The 20948-nt window shown below is 40.3% G+C and overlaps 1 protein-coding gene across 1 annotated transcript in view; it reads right to left on the bottom strand.

The window, feature by feature from the left end:
* Window positions 1-2806: 2806 nt before the first annotated feature.
* ABHD17C (abhydrolase domain containing 17C, depalmitoylase) overlaps window positions 2807-20948 on the bottom strand; it is a 36578-nt gene continuing 18436 nt past the window's right edge. The window contains exons 2-3 of the mRNA XM_067305340.1: window positions 8984-9163; window positions 2807-4310 (exon numbers count right to left, since the gene is read on the bottom strand). Of these exons, the coding sequence (XP_067161441.1) occupies window positions 4091-4310; window positions 8984-9163 (400 nt within the window). The 3' untranslated portion in view covers window positions 2807-4090. The remainder of the gene's footprint in view (window positions 4311-8983; window positions 9164-20948) is intronic.

Genomic DNA, 20948 nt, shown 5'->3' with positions numbered 1-20948 from the left:
CCCGGGGCCGGGGCCGCCACGTCGGGAGCCCCGGGGCCGCCCCCGAGCCGGGAGCCGGGAGCACCGGGGCCGGGGCCGCCCCGCCGGGAGCCGCGCCCGCCCCCCCGAGCGGCCCCCCCGCGGCCCCGCGCGGCTACTGACCGTGGGAGCGGGCCGCTTGCGCCGCGGGCCAGGCGGGCAGGAGCAGGAGCGAGGCGGCGAGCGCCGCGGCGGCGCCGAGGCCCCCCCGGGCCGCCCCCCGCGGCGGGGAGGCACCTGCAACGCAGAGCGGCGCCGCGGCGCCGGGGCCCCCGGCGCGGCCCTTGCGCGGCATGGCGCTGCGGGGGGCGGCGCGGGCTCCGCGGCTCCGGGCGCACCGCGGCAGCGCAGCGCAGCCCGCCCCGGGGCGTCAGGCCCGAGCCGGAGCGCGCAAAGCCGCGCGGTGCCCGCTCCGCGCCCGCCGCCGCCCGGGGCGGCAGCGCCATGCCCGCGGGAGAAGCTGCAATTAACGCACGGAAGGGGGGTTTTGCCTTCGGCTTCAGCGCATGCACGTTAATCTAAGTTTGTTTGCGTGGTTTTTTTTTTTTCTTCAAAATTAATTTGGTGACTGCGGGAACCCAGCTGCAAAACAAGACAGTGCTGCAGGCACAGCTGCAAAGGCACATAAGAAGCAATATGAGCACCAGCCCCTCGCTTAAGAAGTAGATTTTACTTGTTAACTTTGATAACTGGATAACTTTAACTTGGTAACTTGTTACTTTGTTACAACAAAGTTATAAGACCCAAATATTTCCACAGTTGAAATACCATCTCTTACTTTGGAGCTCATCTCAAGTCGATTGAAGAATTCCTGCAGGGCTTTGAAGCAACACAAACCCTAAGCAGAGAGTTTTTGTGCTTGACCTCCTTCACCGTAGCAGAGCACTCGCCAAGCCTCCTCTTACCCCTTGCAACACAAGCATCTCGGAACGAGGCTGGGTGGTCATTTCCACAAAGAAGGGAGGCTGGACATGGAGATAAGTTAAATGGACTTAAACCAGATCATTAATTTACATTTTGTGAGAATGGACCTGGAGGGAAAAAAGTGTGTTCTCAATGAGAAAAATTAAGGTTTACTGGTGAACGAATAACGAGAGGAACACAGTGAATTGGTTCTCCATTTCTATGTTTAGCATCAGTTAGAAAAAACAAATACGATACAGGGTTTATAAGAGATGTGTACAATGCTAGGTGAAGATACAGGTTTGGGCATTAGAAAGCTAATTGGTCAGCACCTTGAGTAGAGTTGCCACAAATTACAGAAAAGATATGGAAGAACTGGAAAAAAAGTGCTGAGGCATCAACAATAATAGATCTGCTTGTGAACAGAAGTTAAATTTAACAGTTACATAAATTGAAACAGAATACATATCAAACTCCTCAAAAATGCTACTTTTAAAGTGGCAACAGATTTTTTCCTCTGGCTTTTTCAAAGTAAAAACATTAGTCAGTCACTGATAAAAATAACAGATGAGCCACACCTTGCCTTCCATTTGCACTACTAAAAAAAGTTGTACTTCATATACAGTTGTACTACATAAACCAAGACAGGTAAGTTGCACAAGAAATATGGAAAGAGCATCTGCATCAGGAGAAAAAAAAACAGAAAACACCACACACATATTAGTTAGCATTTACACTCTTGGAAGACAAATCCCATACGATAACTTATCCAGTCACACATAGCCAGAAATTCATTTTTACAGTGACACCTTGGTAACTAATATATGTGGAACAAGTTCTTAAAGGCCAAAATTATACATCCAAATGAGAAAGTGTTAGCAGCTTCCTGTTTTACGGACTGTTTTTCTAGCCTAATTCAAAGCTTCTCTTTCGTAACATTACATAATCCCCTTTTTCCATAATCTAAAACTTCTGTTTTTTTTTCTTTAAACAGGGACCTCAGATTTGCTGTCTTATAAGCAGTTTCATGAGTTGACCACAGACTTCTTTTTTATTATTAATTCTAATGTTGTCCAGCAGTAGGGTTTTTTTGTTTGTTTGTTTGTTTTTAATGTCTGAAAGAGTGATGTTCTGTTGAAGACAACTTTTGGAAGTTATCCAGAGTACCTATACCATGGACATCAGCTTTGTTTCCAGAGCTGAAGTCTGGGGGACAAAAAGAACGCCCGCCCATGCAGAAACGGGAAAACACCCCCTCTGGATTTATGAAAGTGCACAGTTAGATATGGATATGAATATTTGAAATAAATGAGGGAAGAGGCAGCCTTGAGATGAAGATCAGGCAAAACCTGCCAGTTAGGTCACCAAGAGAGCTGCTTGGAGGCCCCATAGCCTGGGGCATTTAGAATTAACACTGGACAACATGCATACAAGGATTCAGACCGTAAGGACCCAAACGATGTGGAGAAGGTCGGGTGCCTTCATTCCACCCCCCCCCCCCGACTGTAAATGAAAATTCCAATGTTCTTTACAGGACTAGGGCCAAGGGAAGGCTCAGCCTCAAAGACAGTATACACACTTCCTTTGCCGACCATTAACAGCAGGCCTTTTATAAGGACTCATGACAGTTGCGTTAAAACATCTCTTCTAGGCCATGAAACACAATTTTTCATTCCACAGCTGAACACCATTTTAAAATAATTATTTTTACATTTGATTTACATACAAAGGTGAGTGGAAACGCAGCTTTGTGCTTAAGAATATTTTTCCACACAAGGAACGAACCAAGCACTAAAATTCAAGTTACCCTACCAAGTTTTCTGCACTTTACATTTCTTTTTTGTATGAAAGTTATACCCCAAATAAAATTCAAAATTCAGTAAAATCTAATCCATGCATCCTTTATTCCATTACAATCACTGCATTGCGTTCTAGCAACAGGACACAAACTGCAATCAATTGCGATCAATTTATACAACAATCTGAGGCTTACAGTACATTTAAGGCCTTTAAATTTGGAAAAATTAGACCTATGCTAGTAGTGTAACAATTTTAAGTGTCTTGCATTTCTGATGCATAATCTGTGCGATTCCAGTGTCAAAGAATCAAATTACCTCTAAACTAAAAAGATCAGTTCAATGAAAATTTAGTTACATAAATTCATCAAAACATAAATGTGTAAATTGTTTTGTCCTGGAAACTTTATAAAACTTTAATAGCAAAATAATATAGGGATAAAAACATATTTTAACAAAATGTATTCAATCATATACAAACCAGAATTTTGCAGTTTATTGTAACTAGACTTAAATTAAAACTACCAATTAAGAATCTATGCACAATGAAAATTCAAATATGTACAGTACTTTTAAAAAGTCTACAGGAATGCTTTACAGAAGGAAATATCCGTTATGGCTATTATTCAGACCATCTGAATATTAAAATGAGTTTTCTAGTAGTAAATTTACACATTTATTTCTAAATAAAAGCAATTTTGTCCATTTTTCCTTTAAGAATATTCCAGTTATGTTTATACAGGTGATTGAGAGGTCATTACAGAATTTAGCCCCATGTAGTAGTTTGCTTATTTTCAGGAAAAACTATTTAAATAATTTACTTGGGAAGATCAGTAAGTTAACAAAAGAACACAAAAAGGGAGGAGGGGAGATCTTCATCACAATAACTTTCCAGTTACAATACCACAGCTAGAAAAACTTTACAAAGAAAGTACTCCCTTAGATTGAACCCCCGACTGATTGCTTAGGACAAGCTGCAGCTCATGACGGTTGTGTTCTACATACTGAGAACATCGGAAAAAAAAGTCTTTGTAGGACAGAATTAGAAACGATCAGAAGTGAGACAGAAAACTGACCTTCGATTAATACAGCACTAGGTAAAAAGTGTCCCCATAAACAGCTAGTATTCCCATTTCCTTCAGGGCAACGAAGCTAAAAATTGTTGGAATTACAGTAGTTGACCATATTGTGTGCATTAGTAGAATCATCTCCAGATATAAAAGACAAATTTCATCAGATGTTTGATTAGAACACCCTAAAGTCAGGGCATTTCTTCATAGTATAAAGCTATTACAGCTATCCAGTTAAAGCATGTGCAAAAACAGGTAATTTCTTCCGTTCACAGTAACTGAGGTAAAATCAGGTAGACTTCTTCAGGAGTTGGGAAGTTCATGAGATATGAACTGTTTTAGTCTCTCTAAGTATTGTGCATAAAGCTCTATGTCATTATGCCCAGCCCCTTCCACCCAGAGGGGCTCTACCGCTCGTGGACATCGCTCGTACATCGCCAGGCCGTGGGAGAAGTCAATGACCTCATCTTCGGTACCATGGATTACCAACACAGGAGAGGTTACCTTAGATATCTTGTCAATGCTGGGGGATGGAAAAGAAAAACATTGCTCAGTTTGGGGCTTTTTACGTTTGCACTATTTAAGAAAGCAAGTTTAATTAGCGCTGCGTGTTTTTAACACCGCAATACCTTTGGATTTGTGTCCACGTGCAACAGGACGAGGCTTACTCACAACGCGCGCGTGAAGACGGCAGCCTGCACTACCGTCGCGCTGCCAGCTCTAGTGACACAAAGTTTGCACGGGCATCAGCACAAGTGAACTTTGGTGCAAGAGAACAGCGTGCACATCTACTCACAGAAACCACTGAGGAAACCCACGGAGAGGCAAAGACGACCCCAAGTGACATGTTACCAAGGCAGACTCTTCCCATTACACATTATCACCCTTCAATTTAACATATTAGGAGCCATTTAGCTGCATTCTGGTCACCAGGCTTTATACAACAACAAAACCACTCTGATCATGAGGTTCAAAGCCTCTCTTATAACCCCCAAATTAGGCAGATTCAGATAAAGAAAAGTGATCTGTCCTTTATACTAACTGTAAGTTCAAAGGGCAAAAATGCAAATGATGCAAGAACAGTGCTACATAGGGATATTTAACAGCAAACAGAAAGAAATTCAGACAGGATTTTGTTGTATGCATCTGACTTCTGCCCCAGCTCTGACTCAAAAGTGGCCCAGAAGTCAGCTTTTACCCCTGGTCCCGGCTGCGCTTGGCAGGCAGCACCCGTAGCGCACTGCCTCTCGCAGGGACGCGGGTTCAGAGGGAAGCAAAGAGCCACACAGACACCTACATACCTGTGAGGTCAGGCCTGCAAACCCTAAATATGAACTAAAGTGGCAGCACATGAACTTCAAAGCAATCAATAACACCTTTCTCAGACTGCCCTCGTGCAGGCATGGACTTGAATTTCCAGGCAGCCACCCCACCAAAGTGGTTACCAATAACTGCAAGTCAGTACACAGGTACTGAGGCTAACGACCTCCCTGCTTCCTAGCCAGCTCCGCTCACATCAACAGATGCAGGAATCGGCCAATAACAGAATTATGCTTTGCCTCAGGACACGATGCAGAGTATGGGATGAAGTGGGTGGAAAAATTAATATCGGTAATATTTGATTTCTTAAAGCTAGCTAGTAAAAGTGTATGGATTTTCCTACTCCAGAAGGAGAAAGTATGCCACTTGGGTAAGGCTAGAGACTTTACAAAGTGGCCAGTCTGATTGCTTAAAATAATTAAAAATACAGACCCCAACATACACTGATTTAAACAGGTTTAAAGAAGCTGTATGAAAATATGAAGTTAATTAAAAATTAAGATGTAAATCAAAACAACAGACTTCACATGTATAAACCTTAGCATCTAATATTCTAGAGAACAGTCATTGGTATTCCAGTAAACAGCTGACTGTAAACACATTTTTGTCCCCGTGTCAGTGCTTTGCCAAAAAACAGACTTTGTGTCACTTAAAGAGGAAAAGTGTTATTTAAAATTAAAATGCAACACATTTCACTTTTCCTGTCTGGAACTTCAGTTGTGTTTAGCTATGCAGTTATGTAGAAAAGTATCCCAAGAACATAAAAGAAACATCAGAATAATGTATAGATAATTTGTTTCATAGTTTTCATCACCAAATTCATACCACAGCCAAAATATAAATATTTTATCATTAAAATGCTATATAAACTGATGTCTTATGCCCACAAAGGGTCTGCCGCTGAGTTCCATGATGTGACAGCTATGCCAGCTATGTACAGTCACTTACATACAGATTTTTATATATCACGTTGGTGGCTAGATTTTAAATTCTCATTTATTGTAGGAAACCAGGGAAGGCCTTTCACTACAGTACTCAGTTAATGAAACTAATTTTTCACATCTATTCACAGAACATTAAGCTAGATAATATTTGTATTTTGCAGAAAATTGGAAAGCATCCCATTGCCAACTCAGAGCCTCATAAGGCAGTATTTAAACTGCACATTAGACTTACTTAGTATTCTTAGTCACACCACTCTGCAGCTAGAAAAATCTACAGAGACCACATTCTCATGGAGTCCGAACATAAAATGCACATAATAGCAATTCACTGTAGTGCACATAGAACTATTTTGTTTCCTACCGTGAAGACAGACAGTTGAGCTGTGCACATTCACGGAAGCGCACAGATGTTTATTTTCACTGCTTACAGTGTAAGTGAAGTCAGACTGACAGCAAGGAACAGCTTAGTAGGTTAAGAGCAAAATACTCGTGCACTACAGTCCATCTGTTTTCAACGTCCTCCCCCCCTTTTATTTCTTTTTAAACTGCTATTTGATTTAGCTGATATCAGCTAATCACTTAGTTTTGTGAACAGAGCTATTTTTAAAGCTTTGTTTTTCCTCTAGCAGAAACATTTGCTAATATTAAATTTAAGGATGAACAAGTTTGTGAAAAGGAATTTCAAGTTCTGACCACACCTTCAACAATTTACATTTTAACTTATTTGCAAGAATACTGAACATTGGGACTGAATATAGTTACTGTGAGAGCTATGTACTTGGTCATCTGGCTGTTTAGGCATACAGATTTATAGATATGATTCCTAACACTCCCCCCCCCGCTTCTAATTTTAATCTGTTGAGACCAAAACAAGCATGATAAATGCTATGAATGTCCCCTACTACACTCATTACAAACGTGACCTCCTGAAGCAAAGCCAAGCTTCGCACAAGGCTTCAGCAAGTCTCTTTCATATGCTCCCTGCCATGGACCATTTGGACTTTTTTTTTTTTTTTTTTTTAATCTGCCTCTCCCCCCACCTCCCCCAAGTCTGCACACGCTGCTATAAAGAGACCGGCTTCCCTCTCACATTCTCAGTGCCCAGCTCCCACAAATAGCTTTGTCATTGTCTTGAACTGTCCATCTTGCTCTGGAGAAAGTTGTGAGATATTTTAGTGGTCCACAGTCCCACGAAGGAACTTGTGCTGAGATCTGAAGGTTATCAAGAGATTAGCGACTACATACTTGTCTTCTTAAATCATGCTTATTCCTGCCACATATACTTAAGCTGTATTTTTATATATGACAAACCCTGTCCAGGAAAGCATCAACATTTTGCTCAATCCTCCTTCTGCTAAACATAATTGCAAAGCTCATCCTAGACAAGCACCGAAGCCTTTCTTATTTAAATGAATGTCTCAAAAAATAATACATTTTTAACAACATTGGAAGTTTAACTGTACAAAGTCAGTCAAGTGTTTTAAGGTATTTTCTTAAACATCTGTAAGAGGTTAGTAAAACTAAGCCCAAATGATAAAACATGCAATGTAGAATGTAGTCAAGTTTTAGAGAATCATTATGTAATTAATGACATGAAGACTGACTGTGAAAACAAAAAACTAACTATGAAGTCAGAGGTATGGTTTGTCCTATCAGCTCTACAGAAATGATTTTTTAAATTTCCATTAATAAAATCCAAGCTCTTTCAAGAAAGATAAAAAATCCAAACACAGGCAAAACAAAGCATCAAAAAGGAACTTTTGAAGATTTTCAAATGTATTCAGTATTTTGAATAGTGAATATTGTAAACATCAAGTGCAGACACCTAAAAATATATAAAAAATAATTAGTAAGTTTCATTTACTGATTTCCAACTCTTTGGACTTGGCTTTTGTGTAATCTAAACTGGGTCAGATGAGAAGTTTTAAAAGACTCCTAGAACATCCGTTATTCCCAAGCATTTGGATTTTCTTTTAAGTCTGTTGCAATTTCTTTTCAAATGAGATACTAGGCTATAAAGACAAATGCTCTCTCAAAACAAGTCGTATACAGCTTTCTGTATGCGAAATGTTAGAGCTCCTTAAACAAGCTTGGCATCTTCGGAAAGAGGGACAGCAACATACTTATCTTGATCACAGAAGTTAGGAGCTTACATGATCTCCACTAGCGAGACCTGCATTTGTTTCTATTTTTACTGATTTTATGTAGACAAGCATACCAGGGATGCAGAATTGTTTTACTTACAAGAACCAAAGGCAAAAAAACAAACCCAAACAAAAAACAAACCAAAAAACCCCCCAAAAGCCACACACCACTGAAAGGCATTCCCCCAGATCACACAGGAAATGCCGAACCAAGCAAAAAAGGTGAACCACACCAGACTAACACTCCAGCTTCTGACCCTCGCTTGTTCTCTCCCTTTAAAGCAGCCATCATCTATTCCTTTTTCTTTGCTGATCTGTGAAAACTAGCAGTATACTAGCAAGCAACTTGAAAACAGCACATCCATTTCATGATATCGTACTATCTTCTAAATCAAAGTCAACTGAAACATTAGTGTAGGATTACTAATTTGTTAGTCATTAGCCTGAAGGATTCAGCAGTGCATTAGCAATTGTTAAGCTACTATTCCAAAGTTGATAGCATAAAAATTCTGATGTTAACAAGTCATAACACACAAAAAAAGGAGGAAAGCAGATGTAAACACTAAGACTTTTTATGTTCACTAAACTGACTATCATGTCAGTTTGAGACTGAGATCAGCCTGTTTATAGGATGAATCTCCGCTTTGATTTAGGTGTGCATATCTGAAGTTCAAAATGCAGGCCACAATTTAAGACAAGCTCCCTAGAAAGTTACCTGACTAGGTCCTTTCAAACATCTAAATAGCACACTGAGTACAGAACAATCCCTTTGCAGCATTTATACATACCTTGGAAAAGCATCAAAACAATAGGTTTTCCTAGTGTCAGGAAAGGCTACCCGTAATCCAGACATCAGAGGAGAATGAAGGATTACTGCTGCACACTCGTACCGAGATGCCAGGTCTACTGTAGGGACAGTACCGATACTCTGACCATACAGAATAATGTTCTCAGGACTAACACCATACCTGTAGAGAAAATAAACATCAGTTTAGAAAAAAATTTTGCATCATAAAAGCAAAAAAAAAAAAAAAGGGGGGGGGGGGAACGACAAAACAAAGAATCCCTTCCATCCACTGTAGCTCTTTAAAACTGACTCCAAACAGGCATGAATTTACACGTCTATACTTTAAAATGGAGCTGTAACTAAATAACTGAAATATTACATAGGTTTAATAGAGCAGTCCTCAAAGGAGGAGCATCAGTTTGTCAGTAAATCTACACCATCTTCGTAAGTACCTCTTAACTTTCACTCCACAGCATGGCAAATTAAAAATTAGATTCTCTCCTACCCAGGGTCACACCCAAGAATTTCATTTAGATATCCTGGATGCTAATAATCTTCCCACCATTTAACAAAATAGTTACTGCTCTGCCCCTCCCTCTTTTCCACAAAACTGGAACAAAAAGACCAAGTTGCCTTGTTAATGCATTTGAAGACACTATGCTTTCATAAGGATTTTTTGAGATCGTAGTTTTGGTAGTTTTTTGGTTTCTGATCAATGTAAGTTATTTCTCATTTTTCCTTTCCAGTTTAAAATATCATGCTAAATGTATTTTACAGTGGTAAACGTACACCATTCCACAAAACTCAGGGATCAGAGGGAGTCTTGGATGGCTCCCAAATATTGCTATTTAATCTACAAACATCCTCACTTGCATGCTGCTTCACAGCTGCAAATAAGTAGAATCTGAATTAATATCATCATCAACTTTGAGTATGCAAAACATAAAAGAGTTAAAAATATCTTCCAAATTGGGAGGGGGCAGGGGGACAACAGAGGGTAGGAAGAAGGAAAGAGTTTAATAGCATTTGGCCACCACAACTTGTTGAGAGAGCTACAAATCAAAAGGTGTTACTCAGCTGATTATAGAATATTTATCCAGAAGGCTTCTGTGCCTTGCTGAACTGCCTATTACAGGTTGTATAAAGAATAATTCAGTGTGGAAGATAATATATCTGTAGCAGAAAACAGTTTATTCAGAAACTCTTTGCCAGTCTAGACTGGCTATGAACCTGCTGTTGCTGCTCTGACAATGAAAATCAAAAGCTACAGCTTAGGCTATTCCCGCTGTACACTTGGAAGGTTTCAGCTCCTTTCCCAAGCTGACAGCAAGGTATCTGGCAGGCCTAGATAACACTTGACTTTCAAGCAGCCAAATGAAAAGGTACTTGCAAAAGGGAGAACAGAAGTTACAAGAGAAGACTAGTATAGCACTAATCATCCAGCTACAGGCCGTCAAGCTTGCCCGGTGTTATGATGAAGTGAAACCAGACTGGATTGTGGCCTCTGAAACTGGCATTTCCTTAATGTTTCTGTATTGCTGAGCACAAGGGAGCTTTTGGCCACTACTGTAATATGAATAAGCAACTGTATAAAAACATCTCCCTGGAGCAATATTTTATCCCCTTGGTAACCAAGCAGCAGCTCACGTTGGTGGTCTGTCACCACAGCCAGGGCACGATGTTTTTCGAGACATGCCGTAAAGCTCTTCTAGGAGAATCTGTTTCCCCTTACTGTTAGAAACAGTCCAACATACAGTAGAACCGAGCTGATTCCGACGAACGTGTTACTAGGATCTCAGAGCAAAGTCTCGCCCGCACTGACTTCATTCCAGCTGTTGGTGGGGTGGGCAGCATATATCTTTAAAGGCAACATATGGAAACTATGCATCCAATTTTGCTGATCTACCAGCTGTTGCAGCCTAAAAGGCAGGCAGAAATGCAGCAACAGCACAAAAATGAGGAACAGGAACCTCTATGTGGCACTGAAGTAGGGATGGAGCGGTATTAATGCTGATAGGCTTTGCAGCACCTGAGCTCCAGTATCATGATAAATGCAAAGTTCCCTTTCTAAGTGGTTTACAGCCTAAGTGTACTATGGAAACAGATGCATGAATAAGAATCACAGGACAACACCAGAAAGCACAGGGTAGCAAGAGAATTCCTTTAACACATACAGTTGCTTTAGCATTGCAGTTTTCTTCTACGCTGATTTGCTTTGGATTCACTTGTGATGTTAGTCTGTTTCTGAAAACAGCTTATATTTTAAGTGAAGCACCTTGCTGCCATGGCAATACATACTCCAGAAACAAAAGTCAAGACAAGCTCAATTTCATAGGACGCCAGTTAAATAGATACAGGCTAAAGCATTATTAAAAAATCATGAATCTCTAAATTTAAAATTAGCCCTGCATCACCGAATAAATATTCTAACTATTCCATATTCTAACCCTTCAGAAAGCCAACGTAGCAGTTTTGCCAGTATCTCCTAAGACACTGACTTAGTGCACGTTGTAGCCTGATATGCAGTAAAATATCTTTTCTACTCTGTAGTACTACTACTAACAGAAAACTAAAAGCATCTCGGATTGTTTTAGCTAGGGACAGACTTCCCAAAACAGAACAGTTACTGTAACAAACTTATCTTTCCATGCTCATTACCATTACACCACCCATCAGAACATGACACATCAAGCTCACCTCAAACATCAGCACAAATGTTGACACATAAAATATATTTACTGCAGGGCCAAAGGACATTTGACAACTCCTAAGCAAGGTCCATGCCTAACTGACGTATACAAGGTGTTTTGAGTGGACAGCAGAGGTTTGGCTCTGTGGTATCCTTATTCTTTATAAATGCTGCTCAGCCTGTGACTCAGGAAGCGCTGTTGGTTTAACTGAGGTGCAAAATGTCCCAGGGGTTTTATTTTTAAGACAGTATCTTTTTAAACTAAAGGCTGGCCCCCTTCCCTACTCTCCATAAACTCCTTTACAGTATTAGAGATTCTTATGAACTGGCAATGGTCATACAGAAAGTGAAACAGGAGAAGTGAGGAAGAGTAGCCTTGGACAAGATGATGACAGTGAAAGGGGAACATGAAGTTATGCAGAAGAAAAGGAGAAAGTGAAGAACATGACAGAAAAAGGCAAGAGACACTTTTCAGAGGAATTCTGTTACAATTTGCTCTTCTATTAAGGAAGAAAGTTATTCCATGAGCTAAACAGCACGTCTAAAAATATCCTTGAAACAAGTGATTTGGTCTCTGTGGAAACGGGACTCCTGTGAGGGAATGGAAGACCCAAGTTAAATTTATGGGTACACCACTGTATTTCTCCTAGGGAGCCCATCTGCCTGTAACAGTTTCAAAGCAAGCAGGTGCCATTTGGAAACCAGCCTTCAGAAAAAGCTAAATAGGAAGCATTTCAAATAGCTATCATTAGCATATGCAAAAGAGTGATTTGAAAAAAGAAAAAAGGGGGCCTTTTTTGACCAGAAGTCGATTATTGAACAACCTGAAATGCTTGCTTTTTTTTTTTTTTTTTAATTCCTCCCTAGCCACAAACACATGCCAGGTGGCAAAGTTCTCCAACCTTGTCCACTCTCGATAAACCCCAAGCAGATTATGTGGATTGTGGACTCCATCCCCTGCAGGCGAACCAGCTGCCCTCGCAAGCAGGACAGCTCTGCGCACGTAGGACTTCCCCCTTCGAGTCAGCTCTAGCTAAGACATTACTGCCTCAATTTATATCAATTAGGTGAAAACATGCATTTTATAGCAATTCTGGTCTGCTTATGCTAGCACAACCTGTACTCTGGAAGTCACAGAAGTTAGCTGTTACGGGTGTCACTTCCAAGACTTTTGCGCTTGCTCCTGTGCAGAGTAATGAGAGATCTCAATCACAGCAACAGGACAACAGGAGGAGGGAGACTGGGAATATCCCAGAGGTCTAGGCACAGCGAGGGGGGAAGGCAGACAGTTATTTCCAGTTCAGTCCGATTAGCTGCATGGTTGTGGGAAGGGCCACATCTCTCCCCATGCCTCAGCATCCTCATACCACAGAAATGATGGTATCAGTTGTGTCTGTAAAGTACTTAAAAGATTTCCGGATGTCTGTGCTATGCAAGAACCGTGAATTGCCATAAAAACATCTTTAATTATGAGCATAAGATGCTGAATATTTTTTTCTTTCAGGATTCAGTTCTGAGCAATACAGATGGAAAGTTTACCACTGCTATTTTTACTCTCTTCTTTCTCAGCTGAAAGTGTTAGTGGAATAGCTGCTTCAGGGACTACAAATATGTCATACATCTGAAGCCCTGCGATGTTCGCGGCCAAAGTTATAGTATCTGTGCCAGTCCTCAAAGGTGCTAAATACATATTCATTAATGAGGCCAGTTCTGTTTTCAGGCTTACTGAATCGGTGAAGTTAACCACACCTGAAGTTTCATGGTGTTTACTGTCCCAACATTCCCTCATCAGCTGGAAAGCATATAGCAGAGCATGGACACAGCAATAACAGCAAATCAGAGTTTTCAAGCTATTAAAACAGTCCCAGTAATTCTGTCTAGACAGAGAACCCCAGAAGCGTTCAGACTACAAAAAGCCCATTTCATAGTGCTGTTGAGACCTATTGTTTCGCTTCTACTAAACCCTTAGGCAGCTATTGGTGACCAGCTTCTTCGTCATAACAAAATATGTAAGTCCTTCTTCCTTTCCCTTTACAAGAAGGGAAATGGCCAAAAAAACCCACAGCAATAGGCCTGCGTGTTCTTCCAGGAAGATCGAGTCGGAAACTGGGCATCGCTTTCTCAAGGGAACTGTTGCTACAAAATAACTCAGTTTTGTGTAAAGCAAATCCAGCATACATCGGGAACGACCCAATTCATGACACATTTGGAGGCAATTGGAGACTTCTAGAGTATCTTTACTAGAATATATACCTGCTCAGACATAAAACTAAAACCTTCATAAACCATTCATCATTGCAAGTCTGTTTCTTCTTCTTTATACAGACCCCTCCAACATCCCCTAAATTATTATTTTAAAGATGTGTGTATTTTACAACATGGGGCTCTACAATAACTTCAAAGAGCAAAAATACCCTATTAATTGCTGTTAAAGTATTTCATTGAAGAAATCTTCATAAAAAAAACACACACACACACACAAATGATCTTTATAATCTATTAAATCCTAGGTCAAACTATCTACTTGGCATATGTTCATTTGTCACAACATGAATGCTATTTATTCATTTTTCAAAATGCAATGAATTTGATTATCTCTAAATGTCATAATCTGGAAAAATTTAGATCACTTAAGAAACAAAACCATGAATAGTTTTTTCCTACAACATCATTATACACTTCTGTAAGAGAGATCTGTAATTTTAGAAATACTTTTTTTAATCTGGTTTGAATTTGAAAATCTAATTTTTGGGGTGGAAAGGAAAACAAAAAGCCCTCAACTAAGTACAACCCCCACATACAGACTGCAAGTCTTGAACATGAGATTAAAGTGGGGAACTCTTATGTTAAAAAAACTCAGCCAGAAGTTTGGCCAATAAATACTACTGAAAATAATTATTTACACAATCAGAGCAAAACACTGAATTTCATGTCATGCTTCAGCAAGCACCACTTAAGCATCTAGGCCAAAATACCACAGAAATCACATGGCGGATTTTCAGCATAAATGCCAACACTGACAGTAAGGCATTGGATTACGGATTTTTGTGTTAACCATAACATCAACTGTCAATGCGAAAATTAGAATTATTTCAAGAATCACAGGAACCCTGGCACACAACAACATTCCCTTTGCCAGTTTCTCACCCAAGTTTCCTTGAACTCACACAAATACGGGTCTAAAAGTCTTAAGTGTTTTACTGAGCACAATAAGGTCTGATTCTCTAAATTATGAGGTGTCTTTCTCCTCTTCCTCCTTCCTTTCCAACTCTCAGAGGAAGCACTATGTGATTGAAGTTCAGGTATAGCGGACTCTTTTTGACTTCACATTTTCACTGTAGTAAGAGCCAAAAGAAGTTTGCATAGTATCCTGGCTCATGAAACTGCAAGAAAAGAGACCTTTTTTGCATGTATCTGAACACACTGTCACAGGAGCAGAAAAATATTTCTGCAAATGTGTTCACACTCAAAACAATTCAAATGGCTGCCAGAAATATTGAATCAAGGAATCTTACACAGTTTGATAACACTATTTCTACTGTTTTACTGCCACCCCAAATAGCCTCCAGTGTCATTTGGTTAAGCTATTGAGAAACCCCAGTACTAATACAGCCTCATTCTACAACTCCATTATTAGTTACCCCATGACACTTAAATATGCTCTTAAAGGCTATTTTGCAAGTTCCCTACTTGCAAATACCACAGTAATACAGGTTTGCTCGACTATGTGACTGTAGCTCTAATCCACTGATGCAGCATCTCTTTTCTCATAAACAAATGGATCAAGCAGAAGTAACTTGGCCTCCTCTAGCCACTTCTTTAGAAAGGTAATTTGCACTGTTTCTACAGCTGCAGTAACTTATCCCCAAAGCATGAAATCACTGCTTCTTGGTCACTGCCTCATGATAAGCAGCTACATATTATCAAATATTGAGAACTGTGCTCGAAGTTCAACCAACTCCTAAGTAGGATAATAAATATCACTACTTAGTGAGTTCAATCAATCATGACAAAAAACAGATGATCTACAAACTGCAGAGTAGCAAAGCCATAGAAAGTTTGCCCTGAACAGCTAGGGTAGGTTTAAAAAAAAAAAAAAAAAAAAAAAAAAAAAGCACTATTTCATGGCATTTTCCTGGTACAAACTGTAATCAAATTATATTTTAATTTTTAATTGAATTATGCTGAATTGTTCCCTACCACTACTATTTGGAGAGAAAGCCTACAACTGTGAAATTAGGGTAAAAAGTTACAGCAATTTTTAATCACTAACCAGATGCATTTCTAAGAGCACAGTCTCAGTCATGTAAGTCTTATGGCAGCCATAACAAGTAATTACCACCTCCCACAACACTCAGGCACTTACTTCTTTTCCAAGCACTGTACTGCCACAAGCATTTGTGCGATCGCAGAGTGAACTGAAAGAGCTAAAAAAGCTCCTCTTTTTTGCAATTATTTTTCACCTGGATTAGTTCAAGCATGATGCATAAGGTGAGGGCAAGAGCAAAGATGGGTAGTAGCTTTGACTCACTAAGCAAAGAAAATACCTTTTGTTAGACCAACAAAGCAGGGGTGTGGGGAGAAACACAGGCAAGCTTTTGGGGCAGGCAAACCATTCTTCGGGTGTGTACCCCCCTTTCCCTCCCACTTAGACTAACTGGTCTAGTGAACAGTCATCTCTAGCAACCAATCTTCACATCCTCAGACCATTATGGCTATAACACCACTAGCAGAAAAGCAGCTTAGACAGCACCACTGCTTAATCCAATGGCTAGCCCATTCCTTATCTAGCATAGAACCGGTTAGGCCCAGTTCTGTAAGAGTTTGGTTGATCACAAGTTCAACAGAAGCTTATGTCATACTGTAAACACAGTATTCAAATGTGTCAGATGTTGAGATAGAGATTAATCCTTTCTGTGAAGGAAGAACCAGGAGATTCTGGTTCTCAAACTACTGCATCTCGTCTCAGGCACCACACTTCAGAAGAGAGGCAGAGACTTCAGAGAAGAGCAGCAAGAACAAGCAGGAATCCAGAAAAAAAAAGCCTGTGAAAAGATTTACAGAACTAAGATGTTATTCCAAAGAAAGAAGGCTAAGAAAAGGCACAACAACAGGTTTCAAATAAGAGGTAGCTGCAAAAAAGGAAGGAAATAGAACCCGTTACGCCCAATTTGAACAGGATGAGATGTAATGGGCAAAGATCACAGCAAAGCTGTTTAAGTTAAAATTCTTTCAGCATGTAACCCGAGGAAGCACTCCAGCAGACTGGCTAGTGAGAGCGCAGGATCCCCACCACCTAATGTTCTCACTGTCTTCAAGAACAGGTGAGACAGTCACTGGTCAGGAACAGGCTACAGGTCCTGCCTTGGGAATGGATGGGATGGGAATATTGGATGTCATTTGAGGTCCGTTCTAGCTCTGTCTTCTTCAGTTGTGTGTTCAGTGGGCTTCCTCACTAGAAAGTTTTTTTTGTAAATAAATAAGGATTAGTGCTTGGCATAAACCAAACAGTTTTATACAGCTGAGCTACACTGAGTAGCTTGGGGGGGGGGGGGAAGCTGAGGGGGGGTTATTTTGTTCATTAAAAACACTAGTTTCTCTAAAAACCTGCCCCTCCCTTTCAAATACAGCTTTAAATTACTTTGTGTTCCTTTGCCTTAAATGTAGACTGCTGACGATGTCATGTTTCCAAGTGTTAGATGCCTTCCCTAACCAAAGCAAATCTTCTGCTCAGGACTCTGAGCAAAAAACAAGCACTCACAAAAGGTAAACCCATTCCCTTCATTTTTTTCCAGCTTCAACAGTATCTTCAAATACAACCAAGTCCCTCCTCTCCCCACCCCCAGTTTTGTTGGAAGATTTCATACCACTCCACAGCAGCACTAAGACATGCTTGTCTTGCACATTTTTTGAGCAAGGTTACACTGTCCTAGTGCCTGGCCACCCATGGCCCCAGCTGAGCAGCTAGTAGGTAGCAGGGTCAGTCTGCAGACTGTCTTCTGCTCTCCAGAAATCAGGCTCTATCCACACCACTGCTTATTGCTAACGATCTCAGAGCAGAGACCATTCTACAAGCGCACTCAGACTGCATTCAAATTTTTCTAAGCATTTTTCTGAAATAGCAGAAAGATTCATGAAACATAAGAACATAAAATACATTTGATAGTATGCCCCATCAGCTGGGAAAGAAGGCTTCTGCAAATTTGCATTCTGGCAGAAATCTCTTCCAAGGTAGCTGAGCAGTTGCAAAATGTTGTGATACATAAAACAGAACGGGCAGAAAACACGCAGTCTGTGCTTGCAGAATTTTTTCTTTACGAGCTACCTAGTACGAACTCCTTTGTTTTCTCTTGAATTGAGAACTCAGTAGTATTTATAACCTCATTTCTTACCCTAATAACCTAGAATACTATTTTTTTTTTGTTTTGTTCATGTTAAGCTGCTCCTTTGTCTACCTCATGAACTAGCTTTTATAAACAACATACAGCTTTAGAATAGTTGCTCCCGCAGGACTGAGATCTCTATACACCCCCCACCCCCACCATAGCACCACCTCTTAATATATGAGAGAATAACAGGGTTATCATTAAACATGCATTGAAATTTAAGCATGAACTTGTCCCATGGGCACACCAATATGAAAAAAAATGACTGTTGAGGTACATTATTAACTCTTTCATATTGAGGGAAGTTTAGTGAGAAGGCCACTGACAAGCAAAACTGGGCTCTTCTAGGCCACACACACACCAATTAGCAAGGATGTGGTCGAGTTCTCTGAACTTCTACCTTTATCATTCCACTATTTTACAGCAATACGATTAATTACAGCACTCTAATACTCAGTGTGCATTCATGCAGCAAGAGGAAGGGAGCAGTTTCCCAAATGAAGTCCCCTGGAGTTTTTCTTCAGTTTACCCGCTGATAGAGACCTTGACTGGTCAAGGGAGCACGACAGAAAAACAGTGTGGGAAGTCATGAACAAACTATTCCGATTCCAGCTGCACAAAACACTGTTTTCTGCTTGCAGGGAAACCATGGTTTACCTCTAATTTTTACAAAATATTATACATGTACTCCTTGTAGAACTGGTTGCTCAGTTCTCTGACTTTATGAATATTTTCTCCTTAAAAAAGGCTTCTTTTCTATAGTATATAATTACTTACAACTGAACAACCCCTGCTGAAAACATTCTAACATACAGTTACACCAGAGAAAAAAGCAAGAACACAACAAATGCATGAAAAGATGCTATTATGAATGTCATCTGGCATTTGCATCGCCTTCAGTAAGCTTCTGCTTTATGTGAAAATCTTCAGAGAGGTAACACCTTTCATTACACCAAATTACATAGTCAGAGAAAAGATCAAGTCTAACAAAAAAGATAATTCCAAACTAAACAAAAGGACAGGGAGTGTCTTTATATAATATAAAGAGTTAACCTACTAAAACACTTGAGAAGGGCACAGTATTCCTAGATGAAGACTATACACCTGCTGTGTGTTATACTGACAACAGTTTTCGCATTTCTCAAAAAGTGTTTTTAAATCACATTTAAACAATGAGCAGAGCTTTCTGACCTTGAGGACCTGCAACTAAAGACTGACTTCAAAACACTTCAAAAGTTATCAGCCTCTCATGAGTACTCACGGGGAGGGGAGAGAGACTCATAGTCAACATAGAAATAATTGCAAATTTAAAAGCAAAAAGATTTTCCTCTTAAAGGATGACAATATATAGGCATTATTCATCACCTTCTGAACACTCAAAAAGCCTATACACCATAGTTATTTGCTTTACACTTATTTGCTCTTCAGTTATAAGAAAAAGGCATACCTTGACACCTTAGCAGTTTTTATGATATGAGACTGTAGTTTTGTTTTGTTTTTTAAAAAATCTCCCTACTCACAGGTGCAACTGCAATCAAAACCATGGTAAATTGAAAAAAGAAGCTAGTAACAGCGGAAACAGAAGTAAACAGATACATATATTCAAGTGTAATTTTTTTTTCCTTGCTTTAGTAATGTTAGAAACCAACTAGGGTTCTCTGCATTTGGTCACCAAGTTCAGGTTTGAAAACACACGCATGCTCTGCTCTCCTCAGTTTCTTTGCTTCTTCCAAAGCACTTTCTTAGAGAGGTCTTGCTTTATACCAGTTAGTCCCAAGACACGAGTAGATGGCATACTAAAATGAATCTCTCACTCCAGTTAGTTTAAAAATAGAGCATTGGAGTTACTTTAACTAAGTATTTTGCATTTAATTAAGATGCTCTGTAGCACAGAAGCATGCAAGACAAGTCTTGAACTTTATTTATCAAAGACAGGAAACCTTTACTGGCCACTAAGAACTACCTTTATTGACCACAGCATCAATAATTCACAAAAACTCAGTCAGCTACATTCCATTATATACTCTTTACTGTAACCGGCGTACAAAATCTATATAGCCAGTCTCTGCGGTACGTTTACATAACATGAGACAGAGGAAATTCTGTTACTTGCACAGTGAAGCCCAGTCCACAGCATCTCCAGGAGCGACGAATTCATTATCTTCACCCCCAGCTCCTCGCGCTCACCTCTAGCCTGCTGTGGTATTTTTATTTAAGCTGCATACATCACACCGTATGTTTGCTAATACAGTAGAGGTAAGACAAGTGATGATAATCCTCCCAGCATTTAAGAATGTGACATTTAAAAATATGGCAATCCTTTTAGCATTGCAAAATGCCTGCACTTTTGTTTCGGATAGCCTACACTCAAAAGCAGAAAATAGGATAAAAAATACACCTAAAATTGTACTCCTATACAGGCTATTAGGAAGAACAAGAAAGATTTGATGATCTCCATGTGCCTAAAAGGTATCTTTTTTTTAAATATACAGATTTCAGGTAATACATGTGTCAATCCAGAAATTGTTCTTGAAAAGTCTCCTCCAATTCCCTAGGCAACATTTAAAAAAACTGAACGCAAATATTAACAGTGGTTGTCCAGTCCCACAAATCTTGGGCTTTCACAGCCATTTCTTAAGTTTCAGCTGCTTCCAGGCGGGGGAGAACGCTGCCTCCTTGCCGAGGCAGGGATGCAGGGTGAGCGCAGGCCGCCTGGCTCGCCTCCCAGCTCCGGCAGCTCCCGCTGCTCTGGCGGCCCGTCACGTAACCCGCTCGCCAGCCTCGGCTCAGCGCTGGGACCCGGAGCCTTTGCCGGCCCGAAGGAAGCAAACTGCCTGCTCTCAAAGCACTTTTGTTAGGGAGCAGCGTTATTATTCCTGCAGTACCTCTTT

Source organism: Apteryx mantelli, chromosome 15 (assembly GCF_036417845.1).
Source record: "Apteryx mantelli isolate bAptMan1 chromosome 15, bAptMan1.hap1, whole genome shotgun sequence".
Classification (NCBI taxonomy): domain Eukaryota; kingdom Metazoa; phylum Chordata; class Aves; order Apterygiformes; family Apterygidae; genus Apteryx; species Apteryx mantelli.
Note: the sequence above shows the minus strand (reverse complement) of the source record. Positions and strands in the feature narration are given on the sequence as shown.